The 18,865-nt window shown below is 40.5% G+C and overlaps 1 protein-coding gene across 1 annotated transcript; it reads right to left on the bottom strand.

Annotated features, from left to right (window-relative positions):
- Nucleotides 1-17,075: 17,075 nt before the first annotated feature.
- On the bottom strand, nucleotides 17,076-18,234 carry LOC133828197 (uncharacterized). Its single transcript, XM_062258849.1, has 3 exons — nucleotides 17,797-18,234; nucleotides 17,361-17,720; nucleotides 17,076-17,213 (listed from the first exon to the last, which is right to left on the bottom strand). The coding sequence occupies exons 1-3, from the start codon at nucleotides 18,232-18,234 to the stop codon at nucleotides 17,076-17,078; spliced, it is 936 nt and encodes a 311-aa protein (XP_062114833.1).
- Nucleotides 18,235-18,865: the final 631 nt, after the last annotated feature.

The following is an 18,865-nucleotide window of genomic DNA, read 5'->3' as shown; positions in this document are numbered from 1 at the left end:
TTTCTATTACTTTTTCGACCCGATTAGTCTTCGAGGTGGCTGTTTTTTTTGGGGGGGGGGGAGGTAACGGGGCATCTTTATCAGTTGGATACAATAGGTGGAACATGTATCCGTAGAAACTTGTTCAATCTTATTTAATGGTGTAGAGTCTGCTTTGATGCGGTCCCAAAATAGTAGTTGTCAAAATAGAAATCAATTTATGATGTTAATATTCTTCACAACAACCTATAAACAACGTACATAATCAGTTTTAACAAATTTGAACACTTATCAAATTCAAAATTAAATTACAAGTTCAAATATTAATGAAAAAAATTGGTCTTTAAATTAAAAAATTGCTTCACAACCCGATTTAAACCACAAATCTAGATGACCATCTAGAATAATCGACTACGATCTAGATAGTACATTACAAAAAATTAAATGAATCGTGCCGACTAATAGCTGCCCTAGATAAAAAATGTATATAAAAAAGGGTACATAAAACTTTTCCCTCACAAATAATTCTCCATCTAAGAATACGATCCAATATCAAAATCTATATTCCAACTGCACCAATTAAAAAAATTAACAAGTCTCATCTCTTACTATGATTAGTCTCATGAAAAATACATTTTTAACCTCCAAGTTTTCAGACAAAATCCAAAATTAACAATAATTCTACTCTTACTAGTTCAAAAGAAAAAATGTTCCCTTAAGAGTCTGAAAGTGGTTTATTTCCATGTCTGGGACAGTTAATGGAAATTAACTCGTGGATTTCTCTACCACTCAACATGTACACTCTAAAGTAGCATGGAAAAATAAAAGTGACATTCACTGATCTTACAATATTGATCTCCAGAAAATAACAACAACTGCTTAATTAAATATTGGTTAACTTTGGCTTCCTATAAGTGTCCATCATATGAGTTTCAAGTCTTAGCTATTCATTTTCCATGTATAGCTATTAGTTTATTCAATAGTTGTTTCATTGTTTCATGGCAAGAAATTAAGGTTCATATTGCACTAGGATACCAACTTGGAAAGACATTGATAGCTACTGATCATTGGTTACAAGGGCTTAACCAGGTTTAGGTGACGTGTTTTAATGCAGTAAATTAGCAACCAACAAAAGGTTGTCAAGAGTGGCTTTACTTGTTACTAATAGCACTAAGTTCAAGTTTTAATACTATTTGAATTTTTATGGTCGATGAAAGAAGACAACTATATTAGCAACTTAAGAGAGAAAATTAAAGTGAAAATGTTTATATTTGTTTTGAAAGTCTTATTGTTCTTTATCTATGTTTACTTTTGGTTCGATTGGTAGTTAGCATATGATTTGGATTTTGGTGCTTTTACATATATATTCATGATTTCTTGTTCTAAGGCATCATCTTACTCAATTTCTGTATGTACATATATCTCGTTTCATTGCCTCTATAAGGAAACAGAGACATTCATTCTTTCTTCTCAGGGTAAATAGTTTTTTGTTTGCAGGGATTTCAAGTGTGGACATGGCTTTTTCATCATTCTTCATTTGAGATCATTTTTTCTTGGTTTGATTGTAACTAGCAACTACACATATTAATATTGGTTTTCAGTCCCTTGGTTGTAATGAGGATTTGATAAATGAGTTTTAAATGAATGTTTTTATGCTCATAATTTAGCTTCTTCGACTAACATTTTAATCTCCTAATTCTATATTCAACAACAATGTATCACAAATTCTAAAATGCTTCCCTCGGCAATGTCCTAGATTAATCCTAAAAATGTGTCTCTCTCAAAAAAATAATTGATCATCACTATCACAAACAAAAATATGAAACACTAAATCTTTACAATCAACCAATATTTAGCAACAACTAGCATGCATTTCCCACTAATTTTTTTTAAAAAAAAAAATCAAATTAAAGGAGGCTTTGAAAACTAACCCTATCAATAAATTAACTCAACTACTCCATGCTCTCCTCTGCACTCTCCGAGACAAATTAAAATTTTTGATCCATCTTACCTTCGAAAATAGCAATGGCTCTCCTAGAGTTCAGGTACAGAGTTCGCTTCTTGTTTTGAGCTTCAATGAGGAGAGAATGAGTGACCGAGTTAACAAAAAATTGAGTATTGAAGAAGCAAAACATAACACAATAACTGATCATGATAAACAACTATACCTGCTCAAACCTTGAAACCGCAAAACCATGATCTACACCAGAGGAATCCATTAAACCATACTAAACCATACCCAAAAAATTAATTACCAAAGAGACTGTGTTTTTTTTTAAAGAAACAATGGGTTTTTCTTCAAGAAAGAGGTCGAGTAAGACTGAGAGGAGAGAGAGAGACAAAGCCGGTTGATTGAAGACTGAGTGAATAGTGAAAACACTGTTTACCCCTGCTGACAAAAGGCTGCGATTGTCAGCTAAACTTTTAATCACCAATTGAACCCCAGCCCTTGGATTTGATCCAACGGCTAAATGATTTTCACGGAATGGTTCCGTGGACGGAATAGAATCGATCCCCATATATATATATATGTATTTATATATAAATCTAAAGAAAAAGAAGAATAAGTTTATGAACATAGAAAACAGCCATGGCCAAAGATTTTTGGGAGCCTATGGCGAAAAAAATAATATATGGGTTTTTTATAGATTTTTTTAAAAATAGTAAATTACAATTCAAAATTGAATGTTTTTTTTACATATCTAAATGCTTGAAGAAATATTAATGTAAGAAAATTTGAATCTAAAAATATAATGGAAAAATATAATGTAAGGTATGAAAATTATAATAGAAATATATACACAAATATTTTGAGAATATATGAATAATATAGTAAAATTGACTTTATAAATTAAATAATGGTATAATTTTAATGTGTTAATATGACATAATTATTATCAATTTATATTAACAAAAAAATTAACATTGGAGTATTATTATTTTGTAAGAAAATATTCAATCACTAGTTTGTATTGGAAATGAAAAAAATTAACATTTTTATAAATAATCATTTTCTAACTTCTCTCATTAAACAAACATATTCTCCACACCAATATTAAAAAATAAAACTTAAAAATAACATATTTTTTAATTAACAAAATTTAAAAATATATTAATATATATATATAATTGGGGACTTAAATCATTGGGGGCCTAAGGTCATGGCCTCACTTGCCTTGAGGTGAGGCTGACCTTTAAAACGAAAAAAAAAACTAATGAAGATTATTCATAATTATATATATTGTATAGATAAATAGACATTTAGTTTATTTCTCTCTTCTCAAATCCGTCGATTTGATAAAAGAAGATAAATGGTGGGCCCAAGTGGATTTCTCTTCCCTCCTACTATCATTTCTTTCCTTTCAATCAATCTGGCAAACAAAAGGAATTGAACTCTTTCCTCCTCCTCTTTCCCTCCACTACTCCCCCTCCCTCCAAAAATCCCCTCTGTCAAACATACTGTTAGAGAACAAGAATTAGTTATGAACACTATAGTTTTCATGTTGAGTTTTTTTTTTTTTTCTAACACATGTCCATTAGTCATTTTCTTACATAGGTTGCATTCAAAGCGACAAAATTGTAAAGTCATGTGTTGGACAATCTTGGGTGGATTTCTCATGGTCCTTCTTTAAACGTGATTAAGTATTTATCGTATATGACTTAGTACTCAATACTAAAGAGCATGCTAATATAATGGAAAATAAGAAATACAAAAACACAATAATTGATTTAATTAGATTACAACTCAATACTCAAAATACAAATAGATATAGAAAAGAAATAAATGAAGATAATGATAATGATAAGGACTACAACTCTAAAACAAAAGATACAAATAAATATTTAAAGATAAAATAGAAGAATCGAAGATAAAAGTAATGGTAGAAGAAATAATAAAAACAAAAAAGTAAAACACTCTCACTCACGCAACTAAAGTGAAGAACATTGGGGATCACCAACTTGAACAAAGTTTACAACCTTTGCCCAAAAGCTTATTTCCCCCTATCTCAAGCACTAAGGGATTCTCTCAATATAGGAAATAGCTCTCTGGAATAATCAAGCATTTTGGTGTATTTCTAGCCAAGTGCTCTAGTGGATAGAAATATAGTTGTCTTACAAGTGGGCATTAGGCTCCTATTTATAGAGTTTTGATATACCCTTTGAATTTCAAATTCCACCAACCCCATGACTGTTACCAATGTTTAATTTGATGTTTATGGAATTAAAATGAAGATTTGAGAGTTACTTAGGATGTTATAACCGTTCAAATTGGAAAATTTTAAAAAAAAAACAATTTTGTTGTCAGCCTCACTGGCCGTGACCAGGACTATCAGTGGCTGTGGCCACTGGTCCCTGTCCCCCAGGCCGCGGCCAGGGAAAGTCAGTGGCCACAGCCACATGCCATTTTCAGCACCAAATGTCATTTTTCCAAAACGTCCCAAATCATTTCCCACATGATTTTGTAACCTCCAAACACCTAATGAGAGTTAAAAACATGTCTCCAACAGCCATATTTCATAATGGTTTTGTGAAATCCAATCTCAAATGTGTAACATACAATATATACATTATTGGGTAATATTTGAGAGTTATAAATTTGTAACTGATTTTTGTAACTCCAAAATATGTTACATTTTGGCACACACATGTGTCAAATTTTTGTGACTCTCAATAATATATTACAAGGTGTGACAAATCACATTTTGTCACATTATCTAATCTAACATTATATTATATGAAATAATATAATAGTTAGTATTAAATCAAAAACTGTGCAAATCTCTATCTCAATGGATAAAAATCTTATTGAGTGTGATATGAATTTTTATAGAGTAATCCAAGAGATTTGGGACTTATATTATATCACAACTTGATTACCAATCATTTTGTATGATTTCAGTGAAAAGTGACAATAGATTAAAGGTTAATGATTTATGTTTCACATTAGTTGATATAAATGGAATAGGGTAAAAAACTAACCATTTTATATTGGCAATATAAGACAAACAATTTTTTTATATGAAACATTCGTTAATTATGTTTACAACTCAATCAAGAGATTGGAGAAACAAAAAGATTAATGTGCCTAATGTACCACTTCTTGATGGACTTGTCACACTCACCACACCATAACTTACTCATGACCATATTGATGATGATGGTGATAGTAAATGCTTTGCATTTTGATAGTGAACACGTATGGATTGAATATAGAAGTTGAGGTAACTATTCTATTCTTTGTTGGTTTTGCTCTAATAAACTATTTTACATTATGATTTGTGAGAATTGTAAATTATCAATGCAAATTGTTTTTCCTTTTAACAAATACGCTGATGGACGATCGACAAGATTTTGATGAGGGTAATTGTAATGCCCCGAAATTCCTAATGCGGTTTTATGGCTGGATTAGTAGGTCGGGAGGGCCATAACGGTTTAATTATGCCATTAAATGATAATATGCATGTTTATGTGAATTATATTATAATATGATGTTATATGCATGCATGTGGGTCCACATTTGATTATTGGGGTGCTTTGGTAATTTGGCCCGTTGAGGGCATATTTGTGTATTTTGGTGCATATTGTGAATTATGGATGAGATCCCATTATTATGGAGATATATTCGAGCTATTCGGCATGAGACAGTCTTATATTTCAAATTAGCGATTTTGTCATAACAATGTCTTTTATTGGGATATTGAGTAATGAGAATGTTTATTTTATGATAAATTTGGAGTTATTGAAATCAAGAGGAAATTCTGGGAGTTTTGACTATAATGTTCCCGGGGGTGTTTTCGGGACCCCGAGCCTTAGGTTTTATTTGAGGCTACTTAAGCTTGAAGTAGCTTTATAGATGGAATCGTACGTTAGAAAACCCTTCCTCTCTTCCCGTTAGTTCATTTTACTGTTCGAGGCATTTTCGAAGAAATCTTAAGTTCTAGGAGTCGAAATCAAGCGAGGATTGAGGAATAGCGATCCTAGGAAAGATTAGAAGCTTCTAGACCGAAGGATTTGACGAGAAACAACCCAATCAAAGGTAATCTAAGTTTTAAGTTTTGAGATTTTTAGAGTTTCTAAGCTTCGAATTGGATTTTGTGAATCGTTGAGTTTTTGGTTCGTTTGAGCCTCAGGATTTAATGGTTTTGGATCATTGGGAAGTTTGGGAAGTTTGTTTTTTTGGATTTGGAAGTGTTTAGGTATGTTTTTGGAGGGTTTGGGATGAAGGAGATCGAGTTGTGGCTGGATCTGGGTAGGGGGCCACGACCCTAGCTCGATGAAGCAACTGGGGAGGTTTTGGCCTTGCTGGGCGCCGCGACCGTGTGTATGGTGCGCTGCGGCCCTTGCTCCTGGTGTGGCTGGGGGCCGCGGCTCATGGTGCTAGTGCCGTGACTCTTGGGTGGTTCTGAGCCCGTTTGAGTGTTCTGTCCTCGGGAACTTGGTTTTAGGCCTCGGGATTGTTCATACTACTCAGATTAGTGGGGATTGATGTTCCGGAGGCTAGATCTTGGTTTGGGAACCTTTGTTATTCATTTTATTTATGGTATCCCATATTTGGTTATGACTAGGTGACCGCTAAAGGGCTAAAAGTCAAATCGTTCTCAAGGGTCGTTCTTTTATTCATTCTCGCTCTAATCAAAGGTAAGAAAACTGCACCCCATATGTGACATGCATGGTTATTCATGAGGCATGTTGAATGTATAAATGTGGACATGGATTGATTATTTAATGCTTAGCAAATCTTGCTCACTTGTGCATGGCACTGACTAATTAATCATAATTGGCAAAGGTGTTAGTATCAACTTTAAAGCTTTGACTCATTAGTCAAGTTCGGCAGTGGTATTGGGCACTGGTCACACAGTGCTGACTCATGAGTCAGGAACGGCCTTAGCGTGTTCAACGCAAGCCATTAAAGATTAGATCTAATCGACATCTGCATTAGATGACTCAACAAGAGCATTAATGCCGGACCGACCTCAAGTTCGATGAAAACCAAAAGCGCTTGTGTGACTTACCCATCAGTCACTCATATGTTTAAGCTAGTGACTTATCCAGCAGTCACTCATCTGTTTAAGCTAGTGACTTACCCAGCAGTCACTCATCTGTTTAAGCTAGTGACTTACCCAGCAGTCACTCATCTGTTTAAGCTAGTGACTTACCCAGTAGTCACTCATCTGTTTAAGTTAGTGACTTGCTTGTCAGTCACTCAGTATGGTTTACCAGAACCTGAAGTGTTGAATCACTCATTTGATTAGAGCTATAAGCTCATTCATGGTTATTAGTGATATTCACTCATCTCTTCAGAGCTATAAGCTCTGTATGATTATAATAATAATAATAATCATTTGATAATATTTATATGCATTACTGTGTTTTTTTGCTGGGCTTTGGCTCATGGGTGCTATGTGGTGAAGGTAAAGGGAAAGAAAAGCTCACCTAGCCTTGAGTGGAGAGCTTAGGTGGTGATGTGTACATATGCGGCCGCTTAACCACCACGGCCAAGGAGTTCTCAGAGGAACTAGGGGGTTTACCCTATTTTTGCCACTTAGGTAGCGCGGGTTGTAAATATAAACACTAATGACCATTTTGAGTTGTAAATAACTTGTAAAAGTTTTGATAACAATTTTATGTTTTAAATAAAATATATCCTTTCCTTTTGATTGGTTTTCCACCTTAGCCTGTTAATAACACTTAGAAGCACCTTTTTAACCAAAGGACTCGCGTAGCGAGTTAAATTTCCGGTTCACCGTTCACCGTAACTGTTCTGGGGTAACCAGGGCGTTACAACTTGGTATCAGAGCGTGCCAAGGTTAGGGTTCATGTAGATTGGCTGGGCATGTACACTCACCACTGAAGTCAAGATGGACTCATGGTTTGGTAACTATTTATGTAGTTATATGTATAACTGCTTAAATATAGTGTAAATGCTTTACCTGTATACATGAGACACCATGTTAAACCTGTGCCTTGAATAATACATTCTTAGCAACCGTGTGCTAATTAGTACTGAATTTGCTGGAACATACTTATTAGTATTGTTGTTTGTGAATTATTATGTGATACATGCTAAGTGCTAAATGCTATAAACATGTATCTGCTTGTATATTTGTATGACTGTGGAATATGATAATTGTCTGCTTGTTCTTGGACCGTAAGGCGACAAGAGGTTTAGTTATTACTACCTGACTGGCCATATTGATCATTGTTTCAGCAAGGTATCAGTAATAAGAATGAATCCAGGGCAGACAGATATGTCAGCTGACCAGAGTGATCAAGGCCAGAATAATAACAGTCAGGGTCAAGAAAATTACCAAGGATAGATTCCACAGCCAGCTCCTATAAACTGGCAGCAAATAATTAGTGATATGCAGGCAACAGTGTTGAGATAGGGAGAAGAGCTTCGTCTCCTGAGACAACAGCAAGCACTTACAGTGGCCAGTGTATCAGAGGCACCTTCTGTGTCGGTGCCAGCAGCAGAGCAGCTGCTTGAGGTTGGAAATAAATGGGAGCCTCTTTATTGAAGGTTCAGGAAGCAACAACCTCCATTATTTGAGGGCAGTGCAGAGCAATGGATGAGTATGATTACCACCATCCTAGATTTCATGAGGGTGACTGGTAACAAAAGGGTGGCTTGTGCCACTTATATGTTTCGGGAGGACGCCCGAATTTGGTGGGAGGTTATTACCCAGACCAGAAATGTTAATGCCCTGAGTTGGGAAGAGTTTCAGACTCTGTTCAACAAGAAATATTATAATGATGCCATCAGGGCGGCAAAAGCTAAGGAATTCATTAGGCTACTTTAGGGAAGTTTGTCAATCACTGAGTATGCCTTGAAATTTGATCGTTTGGCGAAATTTTCCATGGAGCTGGTGCCTACTGATGGGACCAGAAGAGAGAGATTTCTTCAGGGGCTATAACCCAGATTAGCCCATGATGTACGTATCACCACTGTGGCTGGGGTTACTACCTACGCACAGGTGGTTGAGAAGACACTCACAGCTGAGAGTGCAGAGAACAAGATCTGGCGAGATAGTGCAGCCAGAAAGGAATATAGGAGGACAGTTCCTCCATTTGTGGGTTCAAGTAGGGGTGGAGGCCCCAGTGATCAGAAGAGGAAGATTCCTGTCACCTTCCCAGTTCCAGGTCCTGATAGGTGGCCCCGTGGTATTTCAATGGGTCGTTCTAGTACACAACATGGCATACATCAGACTTCCAACTACAGACACGTAAGGAACTTTTCTCATTGCATCTTCCTCTTCAAGAGTCTGGGGAGACTGCTTCTTTGAGAGATGAATTCCATTGCGGGACGGTAGACGCCCTTTCTTGGAATTTTTCATTGAGAAACGTTCAATCACTTTATCTATGTAAGCTGCTTGAGATAGAGCTAAGAGTTTGTTCTTTCTATCCCTGATGATCTGGATACCTAGAACATAACTTGCTTCACCCAAATCCTTCATCTAGAATTGAGTGCTCAACCAATTCTTCACATCTGATAATTTCTTAACATTTTTTCCAATGAGTAAGATATCATCTACATAAAGAACCAGGAATAACACTATTTGATTTGCCTTCAGTTGGTAAACACAGGGCTCATCAATATTTTGTTCAAATCCATAGGTTTTATTTCATCAAACCTGAGATTCCAGGAACGAGAAGCTTGCTTAAGTCCATAGATGGACCTATTCAACTTGCAAACTTTTCCTTCTTGTCCAGCTACTTTAAATCCTTCTGGCTGATCCATATAAATGACTTCGTCAAGATTTCCATTAAGAAAAGTTGTCTTGACGTCCATTTGCCAGATCTCATAGTCGAGAGTGGTTGCTATGGATAGGAGGATGTGAATGGATTTGAGCATGGCTACCGGACTAAAAGTTTCCTCATAGTCCACGCCTTCTCTTTGGGTATAACCCTTTGCCACTAATCGAGCTTTATAAGTCTCGATATTTCCATCAACACCTCATTTCTTCTTGTAGATCCACTTGCACCCAATGGCCCTAAAGTCCCTAGGTGCTTCCACAAGATCCCAGACGAAATTTGAGTACATGGACTCCATTTCCTGTTTCATGGATTTGAGCCATAGTTCCTTTTTAGGGCTAGCTATTGCCTGTTTGAAAGACAACAGATCATCATCACTAGTGTCACCAACAACCATATTGGTTTCACCATCCAAACCATAGCAAACTGGGTTCCTGTAAACCCTCCCACTACGACGAGGCTCCATGACTGTTTGCCCAAGAACAGTGGTACTTTCTTCATTTAAATCGACTTGTGTCGGTTGTACATGAAGAGTGGGAATTTCATCATTAACTTGCGTTGATGACGATGGAACATTGGTTGGAGTCAATTCTTTAACCATCTCCTCTAAAACTACTTTGCTGCGAGGTTTAAAGTTCTGGACATAGTCATTTTCCAAAAAAGTAGCATTTGAAGAAGTAAACACTTTCTTTTTTGAATGACTATAGAAAAGTCCACCCCGAGTACCTTTAGGATAGCCAACAAACATGCAAACTTCAGTTTGCAGTTCTAGCTTTCCCTAATTTTTCCACAAGACGTGGGAGGGACACCCCCAGATTCTATAATGGCGTAAACTAGGTTCACAACCATTCCAGCGTTCTAAAGGTGTTTTGGGGATTGATTTAGAAGACATGACATTGAGAATGTCGTTCGCGGTTTCAATTGCATGTCCCCAGAACAAATTTGGTAGAGTTGAGTAACTAAGCATGCATCTAACCATTTCAATTAAAGTTCTATTCTGGCGTTCTGCTACACCATTTTGTTGCGGAGTACCTGGGGCAGTAAGTTGTGATAAAATCCCAAGTTCAGTTAAATGATCTTGGAACTACATATCCAAATATTCTCCACCCCTATCAGATTGCAAGATCTTTAACATTTTACCTAATTGGTTCTCAACCATTGCTAGGAATTCCTTAAACTTTGAAAATGTTTATGATTTCCTATGCATTAGGTAAAGACACAAGTATCTAGAGTAATCGTCAATGAAAGTGACGAAATACTCAAAACCACCCCCGGCTTGTACATTCAAAGGTCCACAAACATCTGAATGCACAAGACTAAGTGGTTCTTTGGCCCTATCACCCTTTGCAGAGAATGGACGCTTGGTCAGTTTGCCTTCTAGACAAGATTCACAGACAGGTCATTCACCTAAGGTGAGTTCCCTTAAAGGTCTGTCCAATGTGACCTAGTCTCAAGTGCCATAAATACGTCATATTATCGTTATCGGTCTTTTGACGTTTATTGGTCCTAGGTTTAGCTACTTTGAATAAATCATTATTAAGAGCGAGGGGTTCATTAGGTCGCAGAATATAAAGCCTGTTTTCCAAACATGCAATACACAATTGTGATCCATTGAAAGAAATAGATATTGTTATCCAAAAAATAGGCGTGGATGTTGTGGCAGACATTTTTAACACGTGGCTGACACCTGGCAGAGGTTCTGTTCGACTATCGACCAAGGAGATTCCCCTGACATAACATTTGGATTTCATATACGAACAGCTTGGTCGTATACTCCGTATATTTTGAGAAGATCTTATGCAATTGTAATCATATCCGAGTTTATCTCCCATAATTCTTGAGTATCCGGTTATTTAGGAGAGAATATCTGTAACAAATTTATGTAATCCTCCTTGAGCCTATAAATAGAGAAGAAATAACTCAAGGGAGGGACTTTTTACCTTTTGGCTGATTTGAGTTTATGCTTTACAAGAGAATTATAGCTATTATCTTCTGATTGTATTATTCATCCCTCTAAGGCTTGTGAAACTCAGAGAACCCTAGTTCTTTGATCACTCATTTGAGAATCAATATCAATAATAGCTTAAGTGGACGTAGGTCATTACCAATTCGTGGGGCGAACCACTATAATTTGTTGTGTCGTTTACTGTTCTTTCCATTAGATCTATTTCAATACCCTCTATCACATCAAGCATTTAACTTCGTGTCAGTTGACCAAAAAAAGGGTCAACATTCTGGTGCTTTCATTGAGAGCTTGAGACGAAGCGGTTGAATTACTAATGGCAAAGACAACCAGGAAGACTGGACAGGTTGTTGACGTTGCACCATCTCAACCTCCTCCTCCGAACATGGCCGAGAATGAGCCACACTTGGAGTTTGATGAGGAGGAACTGGACTCCGAAACACTGAGAAATACTCTGGGAGTATTGCAAGATGAATTGGCCAATCTGAGGGCCAGTCAAGAAAGTGCTGTGGAGACCATGGCGCGACAGCAGCAAGAAATAGAGCGTCAGCGCCAAGTGCTGAGTGAAAGACAGGAAGAGATGGACCGTCGTTAGAGGGAGGCCATGGAAGCTCTCGAAGCAGCTCTGCAATTGGCTAGGAATCAGGCTGCATCTGCCTCGTAGCCTGATCAACCTTCAAATGGGCCATCTCAAAGAGGTCCCAATTCTAGCCCTCCAATCCAACCATCAAGCCCTCAAAGGCCGGAGCACCCGCCAATGCCTCAGGATGATGTCCCACCTAGGGACCCTGAGATGCAGCCTCCATCCCAGGTTGGTCGAGGCAATCCCCCGCATCCAAGGCAGAATAGGGTCGGGCAGCAGCCCTAGACGCCCGAGGGGTGAAGAGCCGCACCCACCGAGCAGGGGGCAGCGTCCATCTGGAAACAGAAGGAACTCGGAGACAGGCTCTGTGGTCAGGGGCCCCCCACGGCATGATAATGCACGGGGACCTACTGACCAGCGCAGGCCTCCTCCTAACGCTCGGGAAGTTCCAGCCCAAGGAGGCAATCGAGGAGACAGTCGGTCCCACCATAGCCAATCGAGGTTCAGAGATGGCCATGGCTACAATGAGGCTGACTCAGGCCGAGGGAATGTCGGTCGGAGGAACGAGAAGAGAGGTGGAGGCAGAAGCCCACCACCTAGAGAAGACCAACAAGCGAGACGTAATGCTGGGGGGCAGCCCAGACAAACAACGTCTTTAACCGGCTCAGAGCCCGCGAGCAACGGCGAAGAGATGACGACTTAAGAGATGTACTCAACGACCACTGAGAACGGCATGACAAGTACATTCCCCCAACACCAGAGGCCCCGGCAATTCCTGAAGTCGTTCAGGCCCAGATAGATGCCCTGAACCAAGCAGTGCAACAGCTGGTCGAGGGAAGAACGTCTCACATCGAGTACAACAAGAGAAGGGGCACTCCTTTTGTTCATAGGATTATTGTGGCAGAGACTCCCAGTAAGTTTAAAATGCCCACACTTCCGAACTTTGACGGGTATGGTGACCCGGTATCTCATGTCAACAAATTTGAGATACAAATGGACATTCAGAAGGTGTCCGAAGACGCTCGGTGTAGGATCTTCCCTGCAACACTTTCTGATGCTGCACAGGAGTGGTTCTTTAAGTTCCCATCTGGAAGTATTGTATCTTGGGAGATATTTGTAAAGGAGTTTTACGGAAAATTCTATGCGGGTCGTGTGCACCCAACTGAGGCAAACCAACTGGTCGAGATACGCCAACAAGAAGGAGAACCACTGAAAGACTACATCCAGCATTTCATGCGAGCTGCAGCTGGGGCCAAAACAGTGGGAGACGAAGGCAAAATGATGGCCTTAACTGCAGGAGTTAGGCGCTGTACACCTCTTTGGAATAGCCTCAAGAAGCATGGGGTTAAAACTACCCAAGAATTTTTGGATCGAGCTGATCGATACATCAAGCTTGAAGATGCGATTGCCAGTGAGGGAAAGACCTCGAATAAAGATAAGGGGACTGAAGACCCCGCCAAAGCCACCAATGGGTCAAAGCCCAATGGCAACAGCAACGACAAAGGCAATGGGAATGGAAACGGTAAGAATGGGGGGAAGGGGCCCCATAGCGAACCCTCTTCTTCCAAGAGCAAGCGCGTCAAGGGCAATCGTTATGAACCAAGGTTCACTAACTACACTACCCTTGTCGAGTCTCGAGCAGAGGTGTATCAGGCCACAAGTTCTAGTGTGCCTTACAAAAGACCCGCTGCCATTCGAAAGGATATTTTGAAAAGGGATACCACCAAGTTCTGTCATTTTCACAATGACTACGAACACGATACGAACGAGTGTAACCAGCTGAAGGATGAAATCGAGTTCCTTATTAGACAAGGACACTTGAGGAGACATGTGCGAGCCTCGAGAACTTCCCAATGAGAGGCTCCAGGCGGCAATGAGCAGGCGCCTACGTGCCAACGCTCGCCACCTTTACAGCCTGACCCCGTGGCTGGAACTTTACTCACCATCTGCGGAGGCTCTCACCTTGCGGGAAACAGCAGAAAGGCAGGGGAACGATATACTCGGACCCTACGCCACGACCAGGACATCGAGATGATGACTTTGGAGGATCGGGCATCAAAGAAGGCTCGGATAGAGGACGGTGAAATAACCTTCTTTGATTGCGATGCCCAGCATGTCCGGTTCCCACATTTCGATCCGCTGGTCGTGGATGTTCAGATTGCCAACATGATGGTGAAAAGAGTGCTGGTCAATACAAGAAGTTCAGTTAACATCCTGTATAAATCTTCGCTGGAACGAATGAAGTTGTCCGTCAAGGACTTGGAGCCCTGCAACCAAACAATTTATGGTTTCTCTAGTGAGGGAATCGCTCCAACAGGGTCAATTAGGCTTTTAGTAACAGCAGGTACAGCGCCCGCTACCAGGACATTACTCACTACTTTCATAGTAGTTGATTGTCCTTCGGCCTACAATGCTGTAATTGGAAGGCCCATACTGGTTGACCTTCGGGTCGTCACCTCCATATGGCACCTGGCCATGAAATTCCCAACAGACGCAGGGGTAAGATGCGTATTGGGAAACCAGAGGGAAGCCAGGGAGTGCTACAATGCCTCAATCACTAAGGCCAAGAAGGGTATGTTGAAGAGCGCTCCCCTAGAAAAGTTGCAGATGGCCATTGATGTACAAGCCCAATCAGGTGATGAAGTCACCAAATAGGGTGTTTCCCAAAGTGAGGATAGAGACTTAGATCCTCGCTTTGGGGATTTTGAAGAAGATGTAGGACCTCTCGAGGATCTTGAGGAGGTCTAACTCAATGAAGAGTTTCCGACCAGAGTTGTAAAGGTCTGCAAAAATTTAGAGGCAACAACCAAACATGCACTGGTGGAATTTTTGAGGATGAACCAGGAAGTTTTCGCCTGGTCACATAAAGACATGGCTGGGATAGACCCTGCAGTAATCAGCCATGTCCTGAACGTCGACAAAAGCTTTCCACCCGTGCAACAGAAACAAAGCCAGGACCCTTCAGAGACAGGCTGCTAGGTATATATTGGTCAATGGTATTCTATACCGAAGGGGATACTCAATGCCACTGCTCAGGTGTGTTACACCAGAAAAGGCTAAAGAACTGATGAAGGAAGTACATGAAGGCTTCTATGGAGACCACGCTGGGGGCCAGAGCTTATCAAAGAAGATTCTAAGGCAAGGTTATTTCTGGCCAACAATGAACGAAGACTCGATGGAGTTTGTGTGAAAATGTGATAAGTATCAGAGATTTTCCAAGATCCCACGGGCACCTCCTAATGAGTTAAAGCAAATGCAAAGTCCATGGCCCTTCGCAGTATGGGGTATTGATTTAATTGGGTCCTTCCCGACAGGAAACGGTGGGGTGAAATACGCAGTTGTGGCGGTCGACTACCTCACTAAATGGGCCGAGGCTGAGCCACTCGCAACCATAACGACAAAGAAAGTACTTGATTTTGCAATCAAGAACATTGTTTGTCGATATGGATTGCGAAGAAAGATTGTCTCAGACAATGGCACCCAGTTTGATAGTGACATGTTCACAAACTTCTGCGAAAGGCATGGCATCATCAAGATTTTTTCTTCAGTTGCTCATCCGCAAGCGAATGCCCAAGTCGAAGTAGTAAATAAGACATTGAAGGATACTCTGAAGAAAAGGCTCGAAGAAGCTAAAGGTGCATGGCCAGAACAGTTGCCTGAAGTACTCTGGTCGTATAGAACTTCTCACCGAACAGCAACAAGTCATACCCCATTTTCCTTGGCATATGGGTATGAAGCTATGTTGTCTGTCGAGTTAGATCCGCCCTTGTATCGCAGAATCACGTACGACCAAGACCAAAATAGCCAACTATTGATGGAGTCCCTAGACCTGATTGAGGAGAAACGAGAGAAAGCTCAACTCCGAGTAGTTGCGTACCAGCAAAAAGTCGCTCGATATTTTAACTCCAAAGTAAAAGAAAGAAAGTTCAATGTCGGAGATTTAGTGCTTCGAAGGCTTTTCTTAAACACCTACGACCAAGCTGCTGGAGTACTCGGACCAAACTAGGAAGGACCTTACCATATTGAAGAAGTCCTTCATCCAGGCACCTATAAACTTGCACGCTTAAATGGAGATCTCGTTCCGCGTTATTGGAATGGAGAACACCTGCGTAAGTATTATCAATAAACAGTCCTTCTTAAAAGACTGACTTGTATTAATTTTTACTTTTTACAAGTTTTGAAAAAGGGTTAGTCATGTTATATGGCTAATCATTCATAAGTGTAAGATCTTTCAAAGATCACTCGTAAAGACATGATTAGTCAATTTAAATACGAGAATTATAAGGGACTATGCGCAGCCAGTCATTCTTGCCAAACTTTGTAATTTTTTTCAAGTATTTGTTCATTACGTGTGTTGTTTTGCTGTATTATAAGTTTTACATTTTAAACCGAGCAGTAATGTTTGTACAGGTCGTGGTCAAGGCAAGTGACCAAGGACCTAAAGCTCCTCGATCACTTGGGGGGCATATAAGGCACATAGAGAGCAAAGCATACCAAGAGGTATGAAAACACATGAACAAAATAAGTGAAAGCATACTACAGTACTTAGAGTATTTTTCAAAATTTATATTTTGTTAAATCTAGCCAAAGTACTATGCTAGGTTCGGTCATGCGAACAGATATTATAATAAAACATAAATATTATAATGTCAAAGGAATCCTTTTACACCGCGAGCAGTACTGCTCGGATGTAACTGTTCAAATAAAAGTAAAATAGCTGCCCTTGCAGCAATAAAAAATAGTCTTTACATCACGTCCCGTGGGTCGTGTAGTTGAGATAACAAGAGAAAAAAAGAATTAAGGAGCTGGAGGGTCTTGAGGAATGTCTTGGTCGATGGCTGTGCCAGCTTCAGTGTCTGCACCATCTATCCCTGCTGCCAGGGAAATATCTGGAGACACTTCAGCCCTCTGTTCTTCTTCCAGGCGAATGGAACACTGCAACATTACAGTCCTCCTCAAACGTTCAGACAGATAGTTGAAGTTAGCCTCCCGGTTGTGCTTCCAGAACTCGTAGAAGCAAAGATGAGTGGCTTCCTTGTACTTCTCCAAGTTCTTAGCTCCAGCTTCCTCAAGCTCTGTCACTCGTTTTCCGAGTTCCTCCGCCTCCTGTCTGCTTGCGATCAGATCAAGCTCGAGCTGAACAGCCTGTTGATAGTTGAGTGTGGTGCTTTCCCTAAATTTTTCCCTGGCTTCGTTGGATTTCTTCAGGGCGTTCCGGGTTTCTAGTAGCTCCTCAGTCAGAGTAGCTTTTTGCTCGAGCAGTTCTTCTTTCTGCTTAGACAGCTCCGTTGTCTCCGCAAGAAACTCGCTATTCTGCTTGGTAAGCTCGTTGTTTTTAGCTTCGAGTGCTTTCTTGGCCTCGACGAGCCTGACATCGAAGTGCCTGCCTCGAGACACCAACGCTCCAGCACGACGCCAGCCAGCGGTTATGGTTAGTAGCCCCTAAAGTCAGATAGAAAAAGATAAAATAAAAGCAGGGAATCAAAAATAAATGTTACATCATCAGAAGTTGACTTACACTGAATATCTCGTTCAGTCCTCTATTAAGAACTTGATTAGCCTCCATAGAGGTAGTTTCAGTAATAGCGGCCTGACTGCGTTTATGCTTGGAGAGCTTGTATATTTTCTCCCTGGCAGAGCTGACCACGAGGCTGGGCAGGGAGCCTTCGGGCGGAGTGCGCAATGTATTGCTGCTAGGTGCCTTAGGAGAAGGCTGCTGGTCGGCGGGTGTTGTAGGATTAGAAGTTTGCCCAACCGAAGGAGTTGAGGCCGGCTGCTCGAGTGACGATGGAGGTGGTGAGTTCTCCGTCGAAGGGGCAGTAGCCGAAGGGTCGTCAGTTCGGGCCTTCTTTGAGGTAGATTTACTACTCTCCCCCCGAGCCCTCTTGCTATTCTTCTTCTGGCCAGAAGAGGCGGCAGCAGCCCTGTAGTGCTCGAACATGTCCTCAGAGTCCATATCTGCACAAAAAGAAACAACGCGGGCAGTGAGACAAGATGGTCACACAGGGCCAAAAAATAATAGTGAAGAGATTACAAGTAAAGTACCCACACTACAACTATTGGTCGCTACATTATTTACTAAACTACTTACTGCTTGGAAGAAATCTGAATTTAAGATTGGAGCATTCTTAAAGTTTCCATCCTCATCGAACAGATGACAGGGAATTGGCAAATTGTTTAAAAGCGAATTTACTATACCATTATCATCTGACGAGTCATCAGAGAGTTCAACAGGCTCGACGGCCTTCTACTTTCCTTTCCTTTTGGGAGCCGAGGGCCTCTCTGCTTGAGGAGTGCTAGCAGGTTCCCTGATTGTGACCCCAGTTGGTCTCCTCCGCGGAGGAGACGCCTGAGGTTGCTGCTCGGGATCCTCTTCGGCAAGAGCACTCCCTGTCGAAGGCCCCCTCGTCTCTGATTGGGGGGCCCAAAGGCCGGCCAACCTAAGGTTAGCCTCAGTAACCAGAGCCTTGACACTCTTTTCAGCATCTGACATGCCAGCTAAGAGTGCTGCCCTCGACGTCATTCCCGGAGTTGGGTCTGGTCGTAGCCACGGGCCTGGAATACATCAAGAGTTTAAGATCTTGTGG

This window comes from Humulus lupulus, chromosome 1, assembly GCF_963169125.1.
Source record: "Humulus lupulus chromosome 1, drHumLupu1.1, whole genome shotgun sequence".
Classification (NCBI taxonomy): Eukaryota; Viridiplantae; Streptophyta; class Magnoliopsida; order Rosales; family Cannabaceae; genus Humulus; species Humulus lupulus.
The sequence above is the reverse complement of the archived record's forward strand: the minus strand, read 5'-3'. Positions and strand labels throughout refer to the sequence as shown.